Source organism: Parasteatoda tepidariorum, chromosome 10 (assembly GCF_982258835.1).
Source record: "Parasteatoda tepidariorum strain Cologne lab strain chromosome 10, Ptep-v5.0, whole genome shotgun sequence".
NCBI lineage: Eukaryota > Metazoa > Arthropoda > Arachnida > Araneae > Theridiidae > Parasteatoda > Parasteatoda tepidariorum.
Window position 1 is genome coordinate 87,317,543 of NC_141764.1, and position 21,753 is coordinate 87,339,295.

Below are 21,753 nucleotides of genomic sequence, written 5' to 3' on the forward strand. Positions count from 1 at the left end.
ATTATTTATAACTTAAGAGGGACCCCAAACCCCACTTTTTTTTCTTTTTTTAAAGTTTTATTCAGAGCTGAGGCCCTCTGAAGCCCATATTATCCATATTTTTTTCTTTCTTATATTGTCGGATTCTTTTCAAAATCTAATCGAAGTGTTTACAAATATAAAATAATTGTTACTCTTCACTTTTCTAACTAAAAGAGCAATAAAAAGCTCTTTCCACTAATGAAAATATCCCCACTTTCGTAGCTACCACCTACAGAGTTGTCAAATAGCCTTCTCACCTTACACTGTGAGAAAATGTATTTAGCTTCTTTATATTGCCACGGGGCACTTTTTTCCTAATTTCGAAAATATCAGATATCCACAGAAACACCCTTTTGTCTGATTTCTGCTCATAAATTTCTAGGAAGAAAAATCTCTTGGGCTGTAAAATAGGGGGAGAGTCTTCTTAGAATTCTTTTGGGTCACTCTGTCTTGAGATTTCCATAGTGCCTTTAAATTGGACCTCGTTCAATTCTAAATTTTCTTTCATAGAAAATTGTTTTCTAATTTATTATAAAAGCTTTTTTTCTTTTAATCATCTTAAATATTTCAACTAGCCTAATAGTTTTATTTACTTAATTTTTGCAGTTGATTTTATTTTGTTATTTTTCAAATTAATCGTAAGAGAATCCGAGAATTGGAAATTCTACATCAAATTTTCGTTGGATATTAAGAAGACATAAATCTTTCACGTTGGAGGTAAGCAAATGTTTTTATTATATCAATTTTGGTTGTGGTTAGGGAAAACGTGAATTTTTTATTTATACATAGTGAATTTTTTTGTTTATTTATTTAAATGGCGGGCCACTATTCAATTCCTTCTTTGACTGGCCTATCTGCCAAAATTCTTGATTTGGTCTGTTCTGGATGAAATTGAGATAACAAATGTAATTTTATTGTAATTTACTTACTGCTAATAGACAGAAACAACATAGGATTTTGTTTAATGGGGCATTGAAATCAAATGATCATCAGATAAACAAATGTTTAAACACGAGAAAAAAACTTTTTAAAACTCCTGTATGACCAAATTTTCCATGTTTCCCCTAAATATGAAATATGTTTAATTTGTAATATTATATTTCGTACACAAAATTAATTTATTTAGTTAGCATATGATTTTATTGCTTATTGATCATATTCGTTTCGATTTTTAACTCCTTGATTTTTGTTGTTATTATGTGTCTAAAGTTAATAAGGCTTCTCAATTTTTTTAATTAATGAGGCTTTTAAATTTCCAAATCAAAGTCGAAACAATTTCTTAAAATTGTAATTCGAAACTATATACGAAATTTTGACAGCTTTGTTTTTATTTTAAACATGTGCATTTAATTTAATAATATAAAAATAAATAAAAAAATATAAATAAATGCTTGAATAAAATAAAAAACTTCGTTATCATATCATCTTTTCAACAATTTGAGTATTAATAAATTATTTAAAAATTAGCAATTTTCAGTTTAAAAGGTGAAAAAAAATTTGATTTGTTTAAAAGGTAACTATGTTCCATCATTCGATGATGAGACTATTTAATATCTGTTCCTAAGGATCAGAATTCTCTTCTATTTACTTTATTGTGTGATATATTTAATACTTTCATGTGATATGCTGCAGTTTTAAATGCCTAAAAGATGACTAAAATTGTCAATTCAAAAAAACAATACTTTTGAACATGAATTTAAGTAACTCCATACGTTTTGTTTGGTTATCTCATTTTACATTATCGCAGTATTTAGAGCAGACAGTTGCTTGTCGTTGTGAATGATATAAGTAAAAGAAGCATACAAAAAAAAAAAAAAAATAATAATAATATTTCAGTTAATGCCCTCAATATTATATTTTTAAGTTTCTCGCAAAAATGTGTTTAAAAAATAATTGTCACAAACAAATCAATATTAAGTAAGAACGAAACAAAAATGATATCAAAATATGCTGAATCACTAGTGAGACAGGTGGGATGAAAGACATCGAAACCAATTTGATTGAATAGTAAAACTAGAAGGCGTTTCTAAAATCCGGAAATCAATCAGGTTTCAATATTTTTTAGTCACAAAATTTATCAGGGGCTATTCGTTAGATTTCAATATGTGTTATGTTTTTTCTTTGAATAAATATTAAACATTAACAAATATTTGTCTTTTAAAACCTTTCATTCTATAATAAAAATAATTATTCTAGAATTGTAATTCTAAAACTAATTGCTAACTGATATAAAGCTTTAGTGTGTTTCATTGATGGATTAAATGGCGTCTATCAGCGGAACCCCGACATTACGATTAAAGTTTATTAAGAAAATTACGAACATTATAACCGAAAAGCAGACTATTTTTAAAATATTTAATTGTAGGAATGTAGATTTTTCATCTTTTTATCATTATAATTCTTAAATAAGGTTTTATATTCGACAGTTAAATTTGCAGTCCTTGTGTAATATACAGTTTAGTTTTGAATTTATTTTTGGTGCATATACATAAGCTGAAAATGAATAAGATAAGCCGAATTATGGTTTACTTCGAAATGAACTGAAGATACTTGTTATAAACGTTAAAAATTGTAATTTGGAAATCATTTTTCCAGAATGTCAGGTATCCAAATGACTTAATTTATTAAATTAAAAAAAAATATTAAAAAAATATCCGCAAGGCAGGTGTGTATATTTGGGGCTGTTGATTATGAAAACTAACACAAAACTGTGAGATCGTGGGTTCTATTCCATCTGATGACAGTCTTTAATTACTATTTATTAATACTGAAAAATGTTTTTCTTATTTTTTTTAAGTATGCATGTTAAAAACTAATAATTTAACAATTAATTAAAAAACTAGAAGGCTCCGCTTCCTGTTCATTTTGCTCATTAACCCTCGTGGTTGCTTCTGCATTTATTGCAGTATAAGGGGAAAAACAGTTTATTTCCATTTCTTTTCTACAAAAATTATGATTGAATAACCATTTACATTTTGAAGATGACTAAATTTCGGCAAATCAATAAAATTGGTACCAATTAATAAAATTAGAAAATTGGCACCTGCCGCAGAGTTATTACTCAATGAAGATGGACTCAAGGAATAGAGCATTCTCCTCTGAATGAGGTGCACCGAGTTCGAATCCCAGTGATGGCTGGTCGATATGAATTTCACACCCAACTTTTACCGACCACAGTGCTGACGTGAAATATCCTCTGTGGTAGGCGGATCATGGGTTAGAGTCCCTTTACCGTCAGGCTAACCGTGGAAGGCAGTCGTGTTCTTCCTCTCTATGTACCGTAAATGCGGATTAGTCAAAACGTCCTCCATGAAGGCAAAAATTTCTTCCAATACTTGATCCTAGAGTTCTCTTGTATGATGGATTGGGTTCAAAATTACAAGGCTACGGAGCAGAACATTAGTAGTCGTAAACTCGAAATTGGGTGGGCTGTTCAATGACTGTTGTGAAATAAACTAATAACTTGGCCACGATAGCTTGGTTGGTAGGGCTATGGACTCCTGCTCTTGAGAATGTAAGTTCGAATTCAGCCGACCGAATAATACCCATGTATAAAATGGTGACTGGTGCATGTTAAATCTGTCGGGGTCATAAAGTCCTCCCAGTTCTTATGACAATTCAATACCTCTGGGAACTGATCCAGGAGTTTCCTTGTCTTCTGGATTGGTTTTAAAATTTCAAGGCTACGTAGTTAAACATTGGCTCAAAATTGAGTAAGTTTTTCAACGATTATAATCAAACTGTATTTTCTTGTATTCTTTCTAATTCCTAGCATATTTTCTACACGCCTTCATAATTTGATGTTTTTAAGTCTTACATATTTTGAGTTGCAAAGCAAATTGTATGTCTTACAGGAAATTGATTTTGATGATGTGATAGAAGATTCGCCTCTCAAAAAGCGCGAAAAGTATTGTTACCTTAAATTTTCGATAAAAATAATGTATATAAGTTCTTATAATTAATTTATATTTTTTTTTACTCTTGAAATAAAATAATTTTTAAAAATTATTCAAAATTTTTCTCTCTAAATTTATTTATAAAGGGCCCCCAGATAATGACAGGCCCAGGGCCCCTATAAACATAAAAACGGCTCTGCCTAAGCACAAAGCAGCCAGAGAGAATATAATGATGAATAGATAATATAATTATAGTACGTTCTTAATATTTAATTCCTAAATTATAGAATCAATCAAGACTTAAAAAAGATTCGCTCATCAAAAATACTCTTTGACTTCAGCAACACTGTAAATTTTAGATAGTTGTCAAGATTTAATATGTTGCTTAAATGATGTCCTTTGATAATAAATACATCTTAGGATAATTCACTTCTTATAAAGGAAATGATTTTCGTATTCTGAAAGAAGAGTCAATTACACCTCAATTCATGTCACATATTAGTATTTAAACTTATTCATAGATGGCGACACCAGTTAAATGCTTATAAACAAAAATGACACGCTAGTTATCATCTTTTGCAAATAAATAGTAAAACTAGGTATACAAAAATTATTTTAAAAAAAACAATAGATAAATTAGAACAAAATGTAACTGAATTTATTCGAAACATTCGCAGATGTCTTCTGCTATATAAGTTTTTATTGTTGGATAATTGCAAAGAAAGAGGTTTGCCACTTGACAACAACTTGTGTTTTTAATGTCAATTTTACCTTATCTGTACAAATTTCTTCGGTTATCAAATAATATTTCAAAACTCCAGACTTATCAGTTTTTGGAAAAGTCAAGATTTTCTTTTGATTAAATTTAATATACTCCAGATGATGTTAGAGAGTAACTATGCAAATTATTCTTTTTTAGCATTTTTTGTTACAAAAATAATGCATTACATTGAAGCTCTTAGAATGTTTTGAAAATTTTATTTCTTGCTTTTCTAGATAATAGATACTAGTAGATAAATTATTGCGTGTTTTATAATTTTCTGATGTATTTTATTAAATATTTAGATTTTAGTAAATATTTCATTTTGTGATCCCTTGATTATATTTTTTTAAAAATTTGTGATTTTTATTTATTGTTTTCTCTTTTCTTATAACATAAAAAAAATTTTTTACCACAATACTTCTTCCAGGTTAAACATTAAATTATGGGTCTAATTCAAAATATTAAGATTTTGAAAAAGTTTTCAAAGGCATTTTCAAGTGTACATTTGTATTCAAGTAATGCTGCTCCAAGTGGTGTACCATATAAATCCCTGAAAAGCAAGGATGTAACTACGCCTGTATCTCTTCCTAGCTCTGCAGATGTAGTTATTATAGGCAAGTTATATCATTTAATATTAAATATAATAATTTTCTTGAACTATCAATTATTTGATAATTTTTCTGATTTAAATGCATAATGATTATTCTGAATTATAAATGTGTGTTACTTTTTTTTTGATTATCAAAAATTCATTGACATCAAGATTTTTTTTAAAAAGTCTGGTTACTAAATAATTTACATTTAATTTATTTCTTCAATACATTTGTTAGGTATATATATGAAATATACCATTTCTTATATATATATGAATATGCCATTTCTTATTATAGACAAGTTATATAATTTCATATCATTTAATATTAAATGTGTGTAATAATTATTATCTTGAATTATCAAATATTTGATAATTCTGATTTACATCCATACTAATTATTCTGAATTATTAAATGTGTGATACTTATCTTTAATCAGTTTAATATCAAAGATTATAAATATCAATATAATAAGTTTAATCAATATCAATATAAGTTTGATGTCAATCAGTTTAATATCAAAGATTTTTAAAAAAATTCTGGTTACTAAATAATTTAGAGTTAATTTATTTCCTCCATGCTTTTATTAGGTTCTACATAATTATTGAGATAGTTTTCCAGAAATATGACATTTTTATTAGTGGCAAGTTACGTCATTTAATATTAAATATAATTATTATCTTGAATTATTAAATGTGTGATACTTATTTTTGATTATCAAACATTCAGTTATTCAGTTCCATATCAAAGATTTAAAAAAAAATCTGGTTACTAAATAATTTACATTTAATTTATTTCTTCAATCCATTTATTAGCTATGTTGTTTCATTATTGAGGTAATTTTTTTGAAATATGCATTTTCTTATAGGCAGATTATATTGTTTAATATTAAATATAATAATTATTTACTTGAATTATTAAATGCATAAAACTTATTTTTGACTACCAAAGTTTTAATTATTTAGTTAATATCAAAAATTTAAAAATAAATATGTTTGCTAAATAGTTAGCATTTAATTTATTTCTTCACTGCATTTATTAAGTAGGTTTCTTCATTATAGAGTTAATTTTTTCGGAAATATCCCATATTTATTAATTATAAAATATTTATAATTTTTTTTTATTTATCGAAGGTATGATTATTATTCTAAATTGACAAATATTTTATAATTTGACATCTAACATGAATATATTTGCTTGCAATAAATTTAAATTATTTGTACTTTTGTGTGTAATTTTTATATTGACTTCTTTTACTTTATTTACTAATTCATTTTTGAATTAAATAAATAAAAAATTTTTTTTGTTATCCTTAAAATCATATAACTTTTTCAAACATTTATTCGCATACTATTTGAATTTTTACAACGAAATATTAAAATGTATTAAGAATATACAACTTATTTAATAAACTTTTAATTTGAAGAAGAAAAAAATTTTAAAACCAGCATCAACATTATTTAAAAATATCTTATTTGAAACATTTTGAGTGTAATCTTAACAATAATGTGCTTTATACACTAATTCATTTAGAATGTGAATTAGTGTATAAAGCACTCTTACTGAATTTAGAATTATTTTTAGGTGGTGGCATTATTGGTTGCAGTACTCTTTATCATTTAACAAAATTGGGATGTTCAAATGCGATATTACTTGAAAAAGATCAGCTCACTGCAGGAACTACATGGCACACAGCTGGTGAGGAGGCTTTTCTATCTTGAATATTATTTTTAACTAAATTTTTGTATAACATTCTTACTTATTAACTTATTTTAGCTGTCCTTAATTTATAGTTCAGTGTTCTCCTGAAGAATTTTTTGAAGGACGGCCCGACCTGCTTACCCTTTGATCCCAGGAAATGCACCCTCTTTACCCTTTTTGTAAAAATAAGCTGTTGTCCTTTGAAGGGACTGCCTTTTTATTCATATTCCATTTTGAAAAAAAATTTATTCACTGCTTAAATAATAATTACAGGCTAGTAAAATTATCTATGTTCATAGGTTTAATTCTAATTACTATTACCAATAATAATTTATTAGGATTATTCTCAACTGGTTAAATTTTTATAAGTAACTTTTTTTGGAGGGGAGATATTAATGAATTTTTTAAGTGATTTTAAATTGTAAAACTATTTTGTAAATAAATGCCTTTAAAAAAATTCACATTTAATTGTTCATTTTCTCATAATTTTCAGTTTAAATTATAGAAAAAAGCTTTCAAGTTGCTTACCAATTAATCATTTTTTGTTAGTTTACTTTTTTGAAAAAAACATGCACCGAGATTGTTTTTTTAGCTTGCCTTTAATTATTTGTATAAACTGCAAATTTTTCTCTTATTTTGATAATGAGAAAGAATTATTTTTGAAATAAACACATAAAATGGAATAAGAGGGTGATTTAAGAATTGTAGAGGGTAAAATTCAGTTATTACATAATATATCACATTTTGGTAAATTTTTACCGTGTAGTGAGTGCTCTTTCAAAACTCAAAGTCCCCTTTTCTGAATGAAAATTCCCATTTATTTGTAATTGAGGATCTTAAATGTCAAGGAAAAAGCCTTAATACGACAGATGTGACCCGCAAGTTTTCAGCAACTTATTTTGAAGTATTTGTTGATATCAGCTTCCTTGAATAGCCTCTATAATTCAAAATTATGTTATTGTCTCCATAAGCTATCCACATTTATAACACCAAAAATTTGTTCCTATATTTTATTCAAAAAAAGTAAGAGCTTTTTCTTCAAGCTGTAGTAATCTGTTTGACATAATTAAATCCTAGTTCATGAGTCAAATTACTTGTCAGAGTTAAACACTGATTTCAGTTAAGTGATCTAGGGTTGAAATATTTTTCTCATTTACTCTCTACATAACGAAATTTATTTTCGATACAACAAACAACCATGATTCTTTAATTTTGCTTAGTATATCATATCACTAATATTACAAAAATTATAACCTATTTCTGTGCTTCAAATATCTCTTTAAACTTTAATAATGTTTAATATCCTTGTTTTAAATATGCATGAACATATTTTATTGTTCTTGGTCTTATTTACAAGCTCTTGGTTTTAAAATTCTGTAACATTGCTTTGATATTTAAAATTCTGGCATTATAGACCATTTAAAGCACACTAGTATAGTATTATTGTAAAAAACATTCTGTCCATCAGTATGCTTCAACGATTGTCATTTCCTCATTCATGACAAGAATACATTGTTTTAAGACTCTGCAATGCAATTTGTTGATTATTTTGGTGTTAAGAATAAAATGTGTAAGATATACATCTGGCTAAAATAGCGAAACGGTAGGCTAGATACCAAAATACCTGGATAAGGTGAAGTTTGACTTCCTACACTACCCATATAATTAAAATCACATGTTATACTTTTTTAGATAAAGAATTAATACAAAAATTCGCTCACTGATTATTAATTTACTACACAGATGTGGAAAGTTATAATTAGGATGAGTTAAAATGTACAGAAGACAGTCTTTTCTTCCTCCACTTTTCATGATGAGATTTATAAAAAGCTAATCCCATTATTTCTTTTTTTTCTAGATCCAATAGTACAGAGGTTAGTTAGTCAGGAGCCTACTATATTTATTTGATCTTAAAACCTTTTTTTAATCTACACTCTATTAAAAAAAAAAAATAGACGCACTAAGACGCACAAAATTGACGCTCGATCAGGCTGCAATGATGACGACCGGGGACGTATAGTCTTTAGCGACGAATCCCGCTTCCAACTGTGTCCTGGGGATCATTGAAGACATGTTGGGATACTCACAGGGCAGAGGGGGGATCCTGCCTTCACAATTGCACGCCACACCGGGCCTCAACAAGGCAATATGGTCTGGGCTGCCATTTCCTTTGACAGCCGGACCCCTTTGGTCGTCATTAGAGGTACACTTACTGCACAGCGGTACGTCGACGACATCCTAAGACCTGTTTTGCTACCGTTCCTTTTGCAGCTCCCTGGGCTGGTTTTTCCGCAGGACAATGCCAGACCACATACGGCACGTGTTGCTGTGAACTGTCTGCAAGCTTGTCAAACTCTGCACGCTTGTCTGCAAGCTTGCCAGATCACCAGATCTCTCTTCCATCGAGCATGTCTGGGATATGATGGGAAGGCGATTGCATCTAGCACGGAATGTTGATGACCTCGTTCGACAACTGGATCGAATTTGGCAGGAAATACCGCAAGAGACCATCCGGGAGCTTTATCGGTCTATGCCACGCTGTGTGGCTAGAGGCACTTGTATCCAGGCTAGAGGCGGGTCAACACCTTATTGAACTTGTTACTGTAACTCTGCAATAAATTATTCATTTGTTCTGAAATTTTAATCATTTACTATTCTGTACATTGTCTTCCTATCCACCAATTTTTGTTTCAATCGGACAACTCCTTCTTGGTGCATCGATTTTTTTGTTATAGAGTGTATTTAGCAGTTTATATAATAAAAATAAAAAATAATAATAATAATACAGTGTGAGTTTCTTTAATTAAATATTTTTGTTATTTTTCTTCTTCTTGGAGCATACATGATTATATCAATAAATAATTATAAGATGTGTTATTTTAATCCAGTTTTTTGGTTAGTTATATAGCATGTAAATTTTTTTATGCCATTGTGTTATCATCACCATGCTTTATTCATCCTATAACATGATTTGAGAGGTCCTAATCCTTACAAAGTAAAAATTCACAAGTAGTTATCACTAATATACAAATAACTTTAAATTGCTTTTCATTTTTTGAACAGTGTGTATATTTAATTTATTTAATAAAAATTATGTTTTAATTATTACAATTTTAAAAACCTTTACCCTATTTTCCCCTTCCAATTTGCTTAAAGCAAATTTCTCAAAGCTTTTGATGCAACTGATTTTTTCTCTCTCTATAATTTCTAAACCATGAGCATATTAATACATCAGATCATATTGATTAATACTGCATGATTTATAATGTAACACATGAATTTAGTTTGTTTAAATTTGTACTCTTAGTTATTTCAAGTACTATTTTTCAAAGGATCAAAACCTATTCTTTTTATACTATATTATTGATTTATGTTGCATTTTGTTTAATTGTAACCAATTCTAGTTTATCATAACCATACTTTAAATGTCTTATATTATGATTTCAAACATTTATGAAATGTTTTTGTTAAAACTATAGGTTTGATTTGGAGATTAAGACCTAGTGACACAGACATACAAATTTTAAATTATACTCGCCACCTTCTGAATGATGTCCTTGAAAAAGAAACGGGAGTTCATCCTGGATGGGTTAACAATGGAGGTCTTTTCATTGCCAATTCTAAAGAGAGACTAAATGAATACAAGAGGCTTATGACTGTAAAATTACTTTTTACTTTACATTTTTTTTCTCTTCTTATTTGTGGGTTGGTACCTACTTGCAATATGCCAACATTTAAAAAGATTTTCAATTTAAAGTCGAAAATGAAGTATTTTCTTTGATAGACTTGAATGGAATAAATCTTGTACTCTTTTACGGAACATTTTTCACTTTTTCTCAGTTTTTATAAAGGAAACAATTTTAGAATCACACAATAATATACAATAATTTTAAAACCAAATGCAAACAGTACACTATATATAGTAATTATAATGTAGTTACTAAGAAGAATTTGAAAAACTGACTCGTAGTAGTGTTATACAGTTTTTACAAAATAATGTATAAAGTTTAAAAGTAAAATTGTAATGAAAACCTTTTTTGGCTCTTAGCAGTTACTGTGTGCTTCCGGGACAAATTCTTCTGCACAATTGTAATATGGGCACTATTTCACACAGTGAAAAAGAAATCAAACATTCTGAATAACTATTATTCTAATGATCTTATACTTGGATTGAAAATTTTTTGCATGCAATTATAAAATTTGTTTATTTAAGGATAGCTTGGTCCAAAAAATAATTTTTCATAATAATTTATTATTTTATTTAATAATAGTGGAAAAAATCGAATTGCAAAGCATGCAATTTCCTTATATAATTTTAAAGAGGGAAATTTTACATGGCAAAATAGAAAATTCGAACAAATCAATCAAATAGTACCTGAAAATCACATTTTAAATAAGCGACTTTTTTAAAATTTGATTTCTATTTTTCTAATTAATTTTTTTCTTTAAAAAGAAATTAATAAGTTAAGTAATTCTATGTAAGGATATTTATTAAACTCTGATTAAAGTAAGTTTCTGCTTATATAAGACAACATATTTTGTTTTATTTATTTTGTCATTTTAAAGGTTTTCTTCAATAGTTAAAATGACATGCTAATATCTTTCCATTATTATTAAATTTTAATTATATATGTCATTTTTATGAAGTAATATGGTTTTAAATAGATAAAATATTATAAACAGTAGTTATTAAAACAACTTCTAAAAAATCTAATTTAAGTAAAAACAGATCTGAAATCAAATTTATCAAATCAAAATTTTATTAAAAATGCCTTAAAAATCATGAAACTCTATCTAAACCTCCTTAAATATCTTTCCCTTGATTGATATTTAACAACAAGCATTAATTTTATATTGGTAATTTCTCAATCATAATAGTCTAAATTATAGCTTTGTTTAGTAGGGAACCGATTATCCGGAACGATCGGGACCATCGATATTCCGGATAACTGATTTTTCCGGTTTTCTGAATCGCTACAAAAAGCCATTTTTTTATAGTTAAACCCAACTAAAAAATGAAAATAATCTTAAAAAGAAGAAAAAACGATGAAGTAATACACTAATGATTATTTCCAATATGATGGTAAGGTAAACATCTTTCAAAAAAGAACGAAAAATCCTAAAATCTTATGAGGAAAAAAAAAATATTTTTTTTTAAAAAAATGACGGGAAAACTAATCGAATTTCGTTCCGGTTTTTTGGTTTTCCGGTTTTCTGATTTCCGGATAACGGATTCTGTACTGTATCTTACAGATTGGTAAAGCATTTGGCATAGAGTCTCATTTGCTTACTCCAGCTGAGACAAAGAAACTCTATCCTCTGATGAATACAGAAGATTTGTATGGAACTTTGTACAGTCCTGGTGATGGAACTGTTGATCCAGCCGGTTTTTGTGTTTCGCTTGTTAGAGGAGCTGCCAAAGCTGGAGCTAAAGTAAGATAATGACGAAATATTTTTGAAAAAACTGATTTATTTTGATACATTTCTTGTTAACATTATATGACCATATAGATGAATGTAGGTAACAGCTATAGTTATGAAAAAAATTAGAATTTTATTTAAAAAAAAATACTTCTATTACGTGCCAAAATTTGGGGCATATTTTTGTGGACTGAACAATAGGATGGAACAAAATTGACACACTTATTTTGCAAATTTGTAACAGAAGATATTTTATAGAACTAATATTTCATTTTTTATTTATTTTTTAATTTCAAGTATAATATTTTAATAATTGACGATCTTGTCAATAACAGCGTCTCAGAGCTATAGAGCAAAATGGGTCTGTGTTTTATATTACAACAAGACTTTGATTGTTTTGCAAATTAACTGTGACTTAAAAAAATGTCATAACCTGTATTACCTTTATTGGCAGACATAATTTTTTTTAAAATTTGAATTAAAGTATTTCAATAATTGATTATTTTGTCTGTGATGTTGTCTCAAGGCCTTAGACCAAAATGCGTCGAAAATAGGTTTTGTTTTACAACAGGAATTTAGTTTTTCTGAAAATTTTTAACTTAAAAAAGCTTTCATAACCCGTTATAGGCTTTATACTCAGGCATGGATTTGTTTTCTATTTCAGGTATAATATTGTTCTAATAATTAATTTCTGATCCTAAGCATTTGAAGCTAAAATCAGCATTTCTAATTATTTTAGGCTAATTTTTAATAAACTAAAATAAAAAATTATTTATTCATTCTAGGTTTTTGAAAAATGCCCAGTGACTGATATTCATGTATCTGAGGATGATTATGGTACAAAAAGAGTTACTGCTGTGAGCACTCCAACTGGTACTGTGAAAACAAATTGTGTTGTAAACTGCACCGGTTAGTTTTTGTTATTGTTTTTTTAAATTATTTTTGAATTAAAATTCTTTAAAATACCTGAAATTCTTTACAATCCTTGAGAATTCAACTATTAGCAGTAATTCAACTGTTAAATGACTTCTAATTACTACTTAAATTACTAAATTATTATATACATTGATAATTCAACTATTAAATCGCAGATTTTCAGCACATTAATTATATGTTGCTAGAAGCAATAAGTTGCTAAAGAAGACATTGCGACCTGTCAATCTTTAACAATAGCTAAGCAACTATTTTTATGAAATATAATTTTTAAAAAATATTGTTTTATATATGTTTATAATTAAACTATTTAATTGATTTAATTTCCACTTAGAGGGTTAAATTGTTGCTCTGCCCTTTCTCATCATTATTTTCTTAGTGATTGATCCATATATTAATTCAATTTTTGTATAGATTTAGAATCTAGCTCCCTAGCACAACCATTATTTTGTGAATTAAATTTTTTATACTATTGGACCGCTTAGAGCAAACAAATTGGGTTTTTTTAATGAAAAGCACCTCAATTTCCATGAAGGCAGTAGGATTCTGAAGAGTTGTTATTTAATAAAAGTTCTAAGAACTTGTAAAAAAACTTATCTGGAAAAAATACTAAAAAGCTGAGTTTGATTTAAAATGACATCTTTAAAAAACGTAGCTCATATATTGTCCCAAAAATTGCATTATAATAAGGATAGCATAGTAATAGCGATATTTTGAAGTATGAAGCCTGTAATTGAAAAGTCCAATGCATTATTGATTATTGTTAAAAACGTAAACCTTTGAACTTAAAAAAATTGTCCTTATATAACTAAGCATTTAACTACTGCTCTCTGCAATTCTTTCAAAGTTAAGATTACTTTTTAAATTTCAATATCTATTAATGTTATAAATTTTTCTTTATTTATTTTTTATATTTAAATAAACATATTCTCTTAAATCTTTTCTCTTAAATTATGATAATATATTCAAAATAACTAAAAAAAAATTTAAATATGCTTTCCTTGTCTATGAATTTAATAATTTATTTCAAACATGGGTTTATGTTTAATTATCAATGGTTAAAACATTAAATTATTGAAAAAAATGCAGCTTTTTTTAATGACTGGTAAAATTATTATGTTAAAAAAAGGGGTTTTTTTAACATAAAAACAACAAACATTCACATTGAAAAATCAATTTTTATTATTTTGTTCCATTTATTAAAAGTGCTGTAAACTGGAACCTTTAAAATATTTACAAAAGTATGTGTACAAAATTTTCAGGTAAAGTTTCTATAGAAACTTCAATCAAATAAAGTTGCAATATTCAAAAAATCAATGCTTTTGAAATATCAGTTTTAATTTAATATGTTACTTTTTTATTAACAAACTAGAAAAAATAAATATCATTTCATTTTTCACTACTTTAAGGAAATAACTAATAATAATACATGAACACAATATAAACTCGGGCCTAGTAACTTTAAAAATGAAATGAAATAAAAATTTGTATCTTCTAAAATGTGTGTTCCTAATATCATTTTGTTTTATGATAAGATAAATTATATTAATACATTTTATTATTAGTATTTATTTTTTGTTCAATAATTATGCAGGTGTCTGGGCACCATATCTTGGTAAAATGGTTGGTGTTAAAGTTCCTTTGATTGCTATGAAACATGCTTACATCGTAACTGATAAAATTGAAGGAATTCAAAATATGCCAAACACCAGAGATCATGACTTAGCTGTTTATTTGAGGTTGCAAGGTGACGCACTTTCTGTTGGTGGTTATGAATCAAACCCCATTTTTTGGGAAAATGTTTGTATATTTTGTTAAATTTATAGTTTTTTCCTCTCTTATATTCTATTAGATATAAACTAATTTCAGAATACTGTTTCTAAAATTTCTTATTTGAAAAGAGTTTTTTTATAGATACTTTTAAAACCATTTTTACATTTTTAAAGTCAGTTTTTACTAATTTTCTTTGCTTTTTTTTTATTTATTTATTTAGTCATTTGTTTATTAAAATTATTTTAATACTTTTTAACAATGGACTAATTTTGATTTTGTTAGGTCCAGTTTCGACCATGGGATCAATTAATTTATAAAAAATTTCATTTTTTAAATTATCAATTTTAATTTCGTATTAATTTTCAATTAAAAATCTATTAGCATTTAAATTTATAATAATTATGAAATAGTTATTTCATACTTCTTTTATTTATTTCTAGATGGGATGGCATGGTTAGCATTTAAATTTATAATCATTCTAAAATAGTTATTTCATATTTCTTTTATTGATTTCTTGATGGGATGGTATGCTAGACTAGGAGTTGTTGCATTAAAATCTAAGCTTTCTTTTTTTTCTTCTTCTCAATCCTGTACACATTGTTTTCTTTTTTTTTTATCTAAATAAGTAAGTTACTTAACTCCCAATTTGAATAATTGCAATTAAGTTCGCTATTTTTATTTTCTAGGTTGATAAAAATTTTGCATTTGGACTCTTTGAACTGGACTATGATGTTTTTGGAACTCACTTGGAAAAATCAATGCACAGAGTCCCGGCCTTAGAGAGAACAGGCATAAAATCTACCGTGTGCGGACCTGGTAATCATTGTTAAAACTTTCATCCATTGGTATGCGTAACTAACTCTCTCTTTTTCCCTTCTTTATCCTCTCACATTTCTTTTCGGTTTCTTCAAGAAATGATTTTATTGACTGCTTTTTATCATTTTGTGTGTTTCATGTTTTGTTTGTTTATGTTTTTTTTTAGTTTCTTATATTTCAATTTTATTGCCTGCTAATTACCTGATTTTCTTTAATTAATTAAACACAATTTGCTTTCTCTTTTTCTTCCATATCCTGATATCGTTTTTATTTTCCTTTGGTCAATTTTTTTAATGTTGCTCCTTATTATATTATGTGTTTCTAGTTTTAAAAAAAATCTCATTTTGGTGTATTACGATTATTTTTATATAATTATTTGTTGGGCATAATAATAAAATAAAATTTTTATTTTCTTGATTTATAATTTATTTGAATTTATGTAAAAAAAATTTTTAAGAGGATATGATCTTTAGCTATTGTCATTTAAATATATATATATATTTTTAAGAACAACACATAGCTATGTGAGAATTCTGTGGTTTTTTTACAGCATTTGACATGTGAAATTAATTAATGTACTTGTCAAATATGAATCTATTTATATTTTGGCTAAAATTTGAATACATAAAATTAATTTTATTCATATTCTTTAAAAAAAAAAAAGAAAAGAGAAATAAACCTTACTAAGACTGTAATTTTTGGTTGTCCTTTTGAGGGGAATTACTGTATTGCAACTTCTTGATTGCAATTGGGCAAAAACTTGTATTTATTTCTGTGTGTACTAGAACTTTCCTTGATAGACCTTGTATTTTCTTTTTCTTTTGGTATTATGAAATTTCAATTTTCAAAACTTTAATGAATCAAAGCTATGAATTTATTCCACTTTGGTCTTTTATTTTTCAATCAGAACTACATTTCTAATTCTTTGTTTTTTTATTAATTTTGATTTTTCATTAATATGTTTATTTTATTGTAATTATACATTTTTTAAATGCAAGTAAGTTCCTTACTCACATTTTGTTTCCCGATCAAAAAGTAATAAATGATCCCATCATTTACATTTATAAATTTATTGTAATTTTCTAAAGTAAAAAGCATTTACAAAATTTTGGATAATCTGATTTCTATTATACAGTTATGTATTTATTTCTATGTGTACTAGAACTTTCTGTGCTGGACCTTGTATTTTCTTTTATCTTTTGGTATCATTAAATTTTGAAGCTCTAATGAATCAAAACTATCAATTTATTCTACTTTGGTCTTTTATTTTTCAATCAGAACTACATTTCTAATTCTTTGCTTTTATTGTTTTTGATTTTTCATTAATATATTGATTTTATTGTAATAATACATTTTTTAAATGCAAGCAAGTTCCTTACTTACATTTTGTTTTCCGAACAGAAAGTAATAAATGGTCCCATGATTTACATTTTTAAATTTATGGTAATTTTTTAAAGTGCTGGATTCAGAGTCAAAATAAATTTATTTCAATTGTGTATTAACCGTGCTTTGAATTGAATTAGTTTTCATATTTGGTCATATTTGAAAAGTCTGTGTTGTGATCTCAATTTTACCTTTCGCATCTTTGGTTTTAAAATCTGAACAATCCTATATAATACCCTGTTAGTCATGCTATTCATAATTCATAGAGTTTTAAACTGTTTTCAAATGTTTTTATGAGTAATTACTCATATCTAAAATCATATCTTTCGTCATTTTCTAGAATCATTTACACCAGATCATAAACCTCTTATGGGAGAAGATCCTGCTGTACGAGGATTTTATCACGGTTGTGGATTTAACAGCTTAGGCATGAATTCTGGTGGTGGATGCGGTCGCGAATTGGCCCGTTGGATTGTCCATGGAAGACCTGAACTTGATATGTTTAATTATGATATCAGGTATTATTTTTTTCCTTATTAAATAGTTGCTTAGAATAATAGTGCAATGTACTGCATTTAAGCACAAATTATACTAAATTGCAATCTAGCATTAGCTTCATATTGCAACACTATTACTTGCAACAGAATAAGAATCGTCAAAAGTTTTTTTATTTTTTTAAATTTTCAATGGCAGGGAAAACAAACAAATATAACAAAGAAGTACAATAAACATAAGAAGGAATCACAAGAAGTAAAAGAAAGACCGGTTTCTTTAGAATGAGATAGTCGAAAATCGGGATGGTCATATATACGTAATCAATACAAGTGTTCTCCCATGCAGTCGTGACCGGTTGCGGAGATAAAAGAGATGGATTTTATGAAGTGGTAGGACAGTCCAGAGCAATTTGGTTGAATCAACTGAGTGCTCTGAATCTTCAAAAGTTCCAAGCTTTGTTTTCTCTTTTTATTATCTATAAATCTTTGTTTACTAATATTGCATTGTATAGCTATTCATTTTTGTACAAAAATATTTTATTTACTCATAAGTCAGTTCTGGATATTTGTATAGTTTTTTCTTTTTAATTTATATAATAACTTATAAATGTTTTTTTAGTTTTAAATTTTTTATAAATCAGAGATGATTGGGCTCCGGAATAATTCCGGATTTTTTCGCTAACCACGATCCGGAAGTTTCCGGATATTGAAGGTCCAGAAGTTTTAAGAAATCATCGATCACATTTATGTATAAAAATTCTTGCATATTTTATTTCAAAATATTAGAACTAGAATTTTTCCTGGGCATCTCTTTCATTTGTAAATATTTTTTTCTGGTAGAATAATAAATGTGATTGGAGATAAAAGTAAACTTATAAATAATTATTCATTTAAATTATGCTGCATATAATTTATTGAGAATTTCATGTTTTGAAAATATCAATGATTTAAATTTATAAAGACCTTAGTTTTTTGAAATGCGTCATTAATGATTTTACTCAAGAAATTTTCAGGAAATTTGAGTTGGGCTCACAATTACCACTTTTATTACCATCAGCTTATGAATTCAATTCAATTTATTCAAATGTTTTGTTAAAAATCCTAATGCTAAATATTTTTAAGATATGTATACTATATTTCTTTTCTGCTTATTAAAAAATATGTATTTTAAAAAGCGTTTATTTGAATTCAAATACAAATAATTTACACTATCAATGATGTACATTATTTGTCCCTAATAGACGTTTTACTGAAAAATTGACTGACAATTCCAAATGGATTAAAGAACGTAGTCATGAATCATATGTGAAAAACTATTCTATTGTCTATCCGCATGATGAGCCTCTGGCATCACGTAATATGATAAAGGACGCTTTTCATGAGGTATGCTTCCTAGGATTTTCTAACGTCTATAGAATAAGTAGTATAAGCTTGAAATGATTGTATCAGTCATTATTAATTCTTTATCTACAGTTCAATTAAAGAATGATGCTGGTACTTTTTTAATTAATTTTATTTTATCCATATGATATTTAAAAATTACCCAACAAAGAATTTTTAATTTGTTTTTAAGAACATTAAAATTGTTAGGTAGAAACCACATGGATTCCATAAATGATCCTTTACTTCGAGCTCATTTTTTTAAAATTCAGAATAAATAACAATAGCATAAAAAAAGCCTGTAAAGTATTAATAATTGTCATTTTGGCATTATACTATGTATTTTTAAATAAATAAATATTTGTTGTCAGGTTTTATTTCATTAATATTAAAGTACATATTTTTCTTTTCCCTTAAAAGATTTTTTCAAATGTGTTTGATTATTTCACTTTAATTCTCTTGGTTGATTTTATTCTTATTTGATGTAAAATAATTTCTCTTTTTGAAAAATTCTACCTTTGTGATTAAAATTTTCGAAATTGTAATTACTTAAATCTTAGTTTTAAAAATCAATTGACCGAACTTCTCAAAATTGCAATCATTTTTAGAACATCAAAATGTAAATTACTAAATAATTTATATTCTAATTTTTCTAAATATTATTGCGAAATAGCTTATTTGAAAAAGTAGTTTATTTAAGATGATTATCTAAGATGAATTTAATTATTTAAGGTGAAGAAACATTTATTTAAGATGTTTAATTATATCATCATGAACTTCCTCTCTTATTAAACTTAATTTTTTTAGATTTGAAACTTCTTTCATGCATTCAAACTATGTTCAAACTATGTATTTATAGTATTTATTCACCTTTTGAAAATGTGAATGATTTAGAATTTATTTTATAATTCCGAAACATTTTTATTGTTTTTAATATTTTTAAACTTATACGTCTATTTAAAAAAAAAAATTTTAGATTTTTTTAATTCAATATTAAAAAGAAACCAAAAGCTTATTTCTTTGGAGTCATATTGAATGTATTTATTTTTTTCTTATAACTACAAAATGGTATTTTATTCTTTTTCTTACTAAATGGTATTTTTTAATTATTTAAATTAGATTTATTTTGATCTGAGAGTATTTTTTGTTCTAATTGTTAACTTTAATCATTAATTATGCAAGTATAAATCAGATATCAAAGTTGTGCTTGTAATTTTATGACTTGAAGTAAGAAATATTATATTTTCATTTAAATTATCCCTAGGAACTTTTAAATACTGGCTGTGTTTATCAAGAAAAACAAGGATTTGAGAGGCCTGGTTGGTTTTCTAGTGATGGCCCAGCCCCGGTAAGAGTTATACAAACCATGTTTTTATATCAATTAGTTTTTGTTTGTTCTTTTCTTTAAAGTTTATGCTTTCAAGTTATGGAAGTTTATTCTTTTATTATGTTGCATTTGGAAATTTTTTACAGTCCAACTTCAATATCATAAACTTTTCAGTATCAAAAAAGAAAAATCTGAATTTCTAATACCTTAACTATTCCTATTACAGAGAAAAATACTGTAACTCATTTAACTCTCATTAAACTGAATACAGTTTTAGTTTGTCCTAGATTACATGAAATATTTATTGCCTGCAAAAAAAAATTTAATTTCTGAAAATTTAAAAATTTTTTAAACATGAATCACTGAAGTCTTTTGTAGTTATGAATTATAGTGGCTGGGATATATTTGAAGAAAGTCAGAAGACAATCCTATTGACCCTTTCACTCAAATGAAACACCAGTGCCCCATTTGTGTATATATATACTTTTTTGATGTTCTAATTACAAGCAAAAATATATTTTAGTATTTTTTGATTATAAAAAATGATGATTATCAAAACGTTAGATTATCGAAATTAAACTTTTACTGGAATATAAAATTCAAAACAAAAAAAAAAAAAAAAAAAAAAAAAAAAAAAAAAAATAGTCTGATAAGAAAACCATTTTCATTCTTATTAAAAAAATTTATTTTTTGATTTTGTGAATTAAAAAAATTTTATTGATGAATAACTGTTTCTCTTAAATCTAAATTAATGCAAACAGATCTAAATTAGTGCAATGGGAAAAAATTATTGTTCGGAAGTGGGCCATGTTTGGAAGATTTTACTTTTAATGCAGAAAAAGACACCGGTGTTTCATGCTGTCTTTCATAACCATAAATTATTAAAATACTAAATATAATATTTACTATAATACTAATATATATAATACTAATGATAAAAATATGAAAAATAAATTTGATAAAAGCTCTATGTTGCATTAAGAAAACCAAAAAGATCCTGAGCTAGAAGAAGACTGCCAACCAGAAGATTGAATGATATTAAAATAAGGTCTGCAAGCACAGCCTGATTTATCATAAAGCCTGATAGGCTCGGGCCTAGGGTCCCTAAATGTCTGTAGGCCACTTAAATGTTGTAAATTTTTTGTATGTGGTTTTCCTTTAGAATTATTTATTAGAGTTAAAGGTCAACAAATATTAAAATAATTATTAGTACAAATTTACAAATATATTATAATTTACTTATGTTATAAAA

At 26.6% G+C, this 21,753-nt stretch overlaps 1 protein-coding gene across 4 annotated transcripts in view; it reads left to right on the forward strand.

Moving 5' to 3' along the window:
• Window positions 1-4,439: 4,439 nt before the first annotated feature.
• The window catches only part of Sardh (Sarcosine dehydrogenase), a 75,245-nt gene continuing 57,931 nt past the window's right edge, over window positions 4,440-21,753 (forward strand). The window contains exons 1-11 of one of the 4 annotated variants that reach the window (XM_016065566.5): window positions 4,440-4,801; window positions 5,108-5,294; window positions 6,858-6,971; window positions 10,454-10,632; window positions 12,228-12,407; window positions 13,181-13,304; window positions 14,923-15,128; window positions 15,788-15,917; window positions 17,641-17,818; window positions 19,036-19,177; window positions 20,439-20,522. In XM_016065566.5, coding sequence (XP_015921052.2) covers window positions 5,123-5,294; window positions 6,858-6,971; window positions 10,454-10,632; window positions 12,228-12,407; window positions 13,181-13,304; window positions 14,923-15,128; window positions 15,788-15,917; window positions 17,641-17,818; window positions 19,036-19,177; window positions 20,439-20,522 — 1,509 coding nt within the window. In that variant the 5' untranslated portion in view covers window positions 4,440-4,801; window positions 5,108-5,122. Of the gene's footprint in view, window positions 4,810-5,107; window positions 5,295-6,857; window positions 6,972-10,453; window positions 10,633-12,227; window positions 12,408-13,180; window positions 13,305-14,922; window positions 15,129-15,787; window positions 15,918-17,640; window positions 17,819-19,035; window positions 19,178-20,438; window positions 20,523-21,753 lie in introns of all 4 variants that reach the window. The other 3 variants (XM_043043674.3, XM_016065565.5, XM_043043673.3) reach the window with 3 other exon arrangements.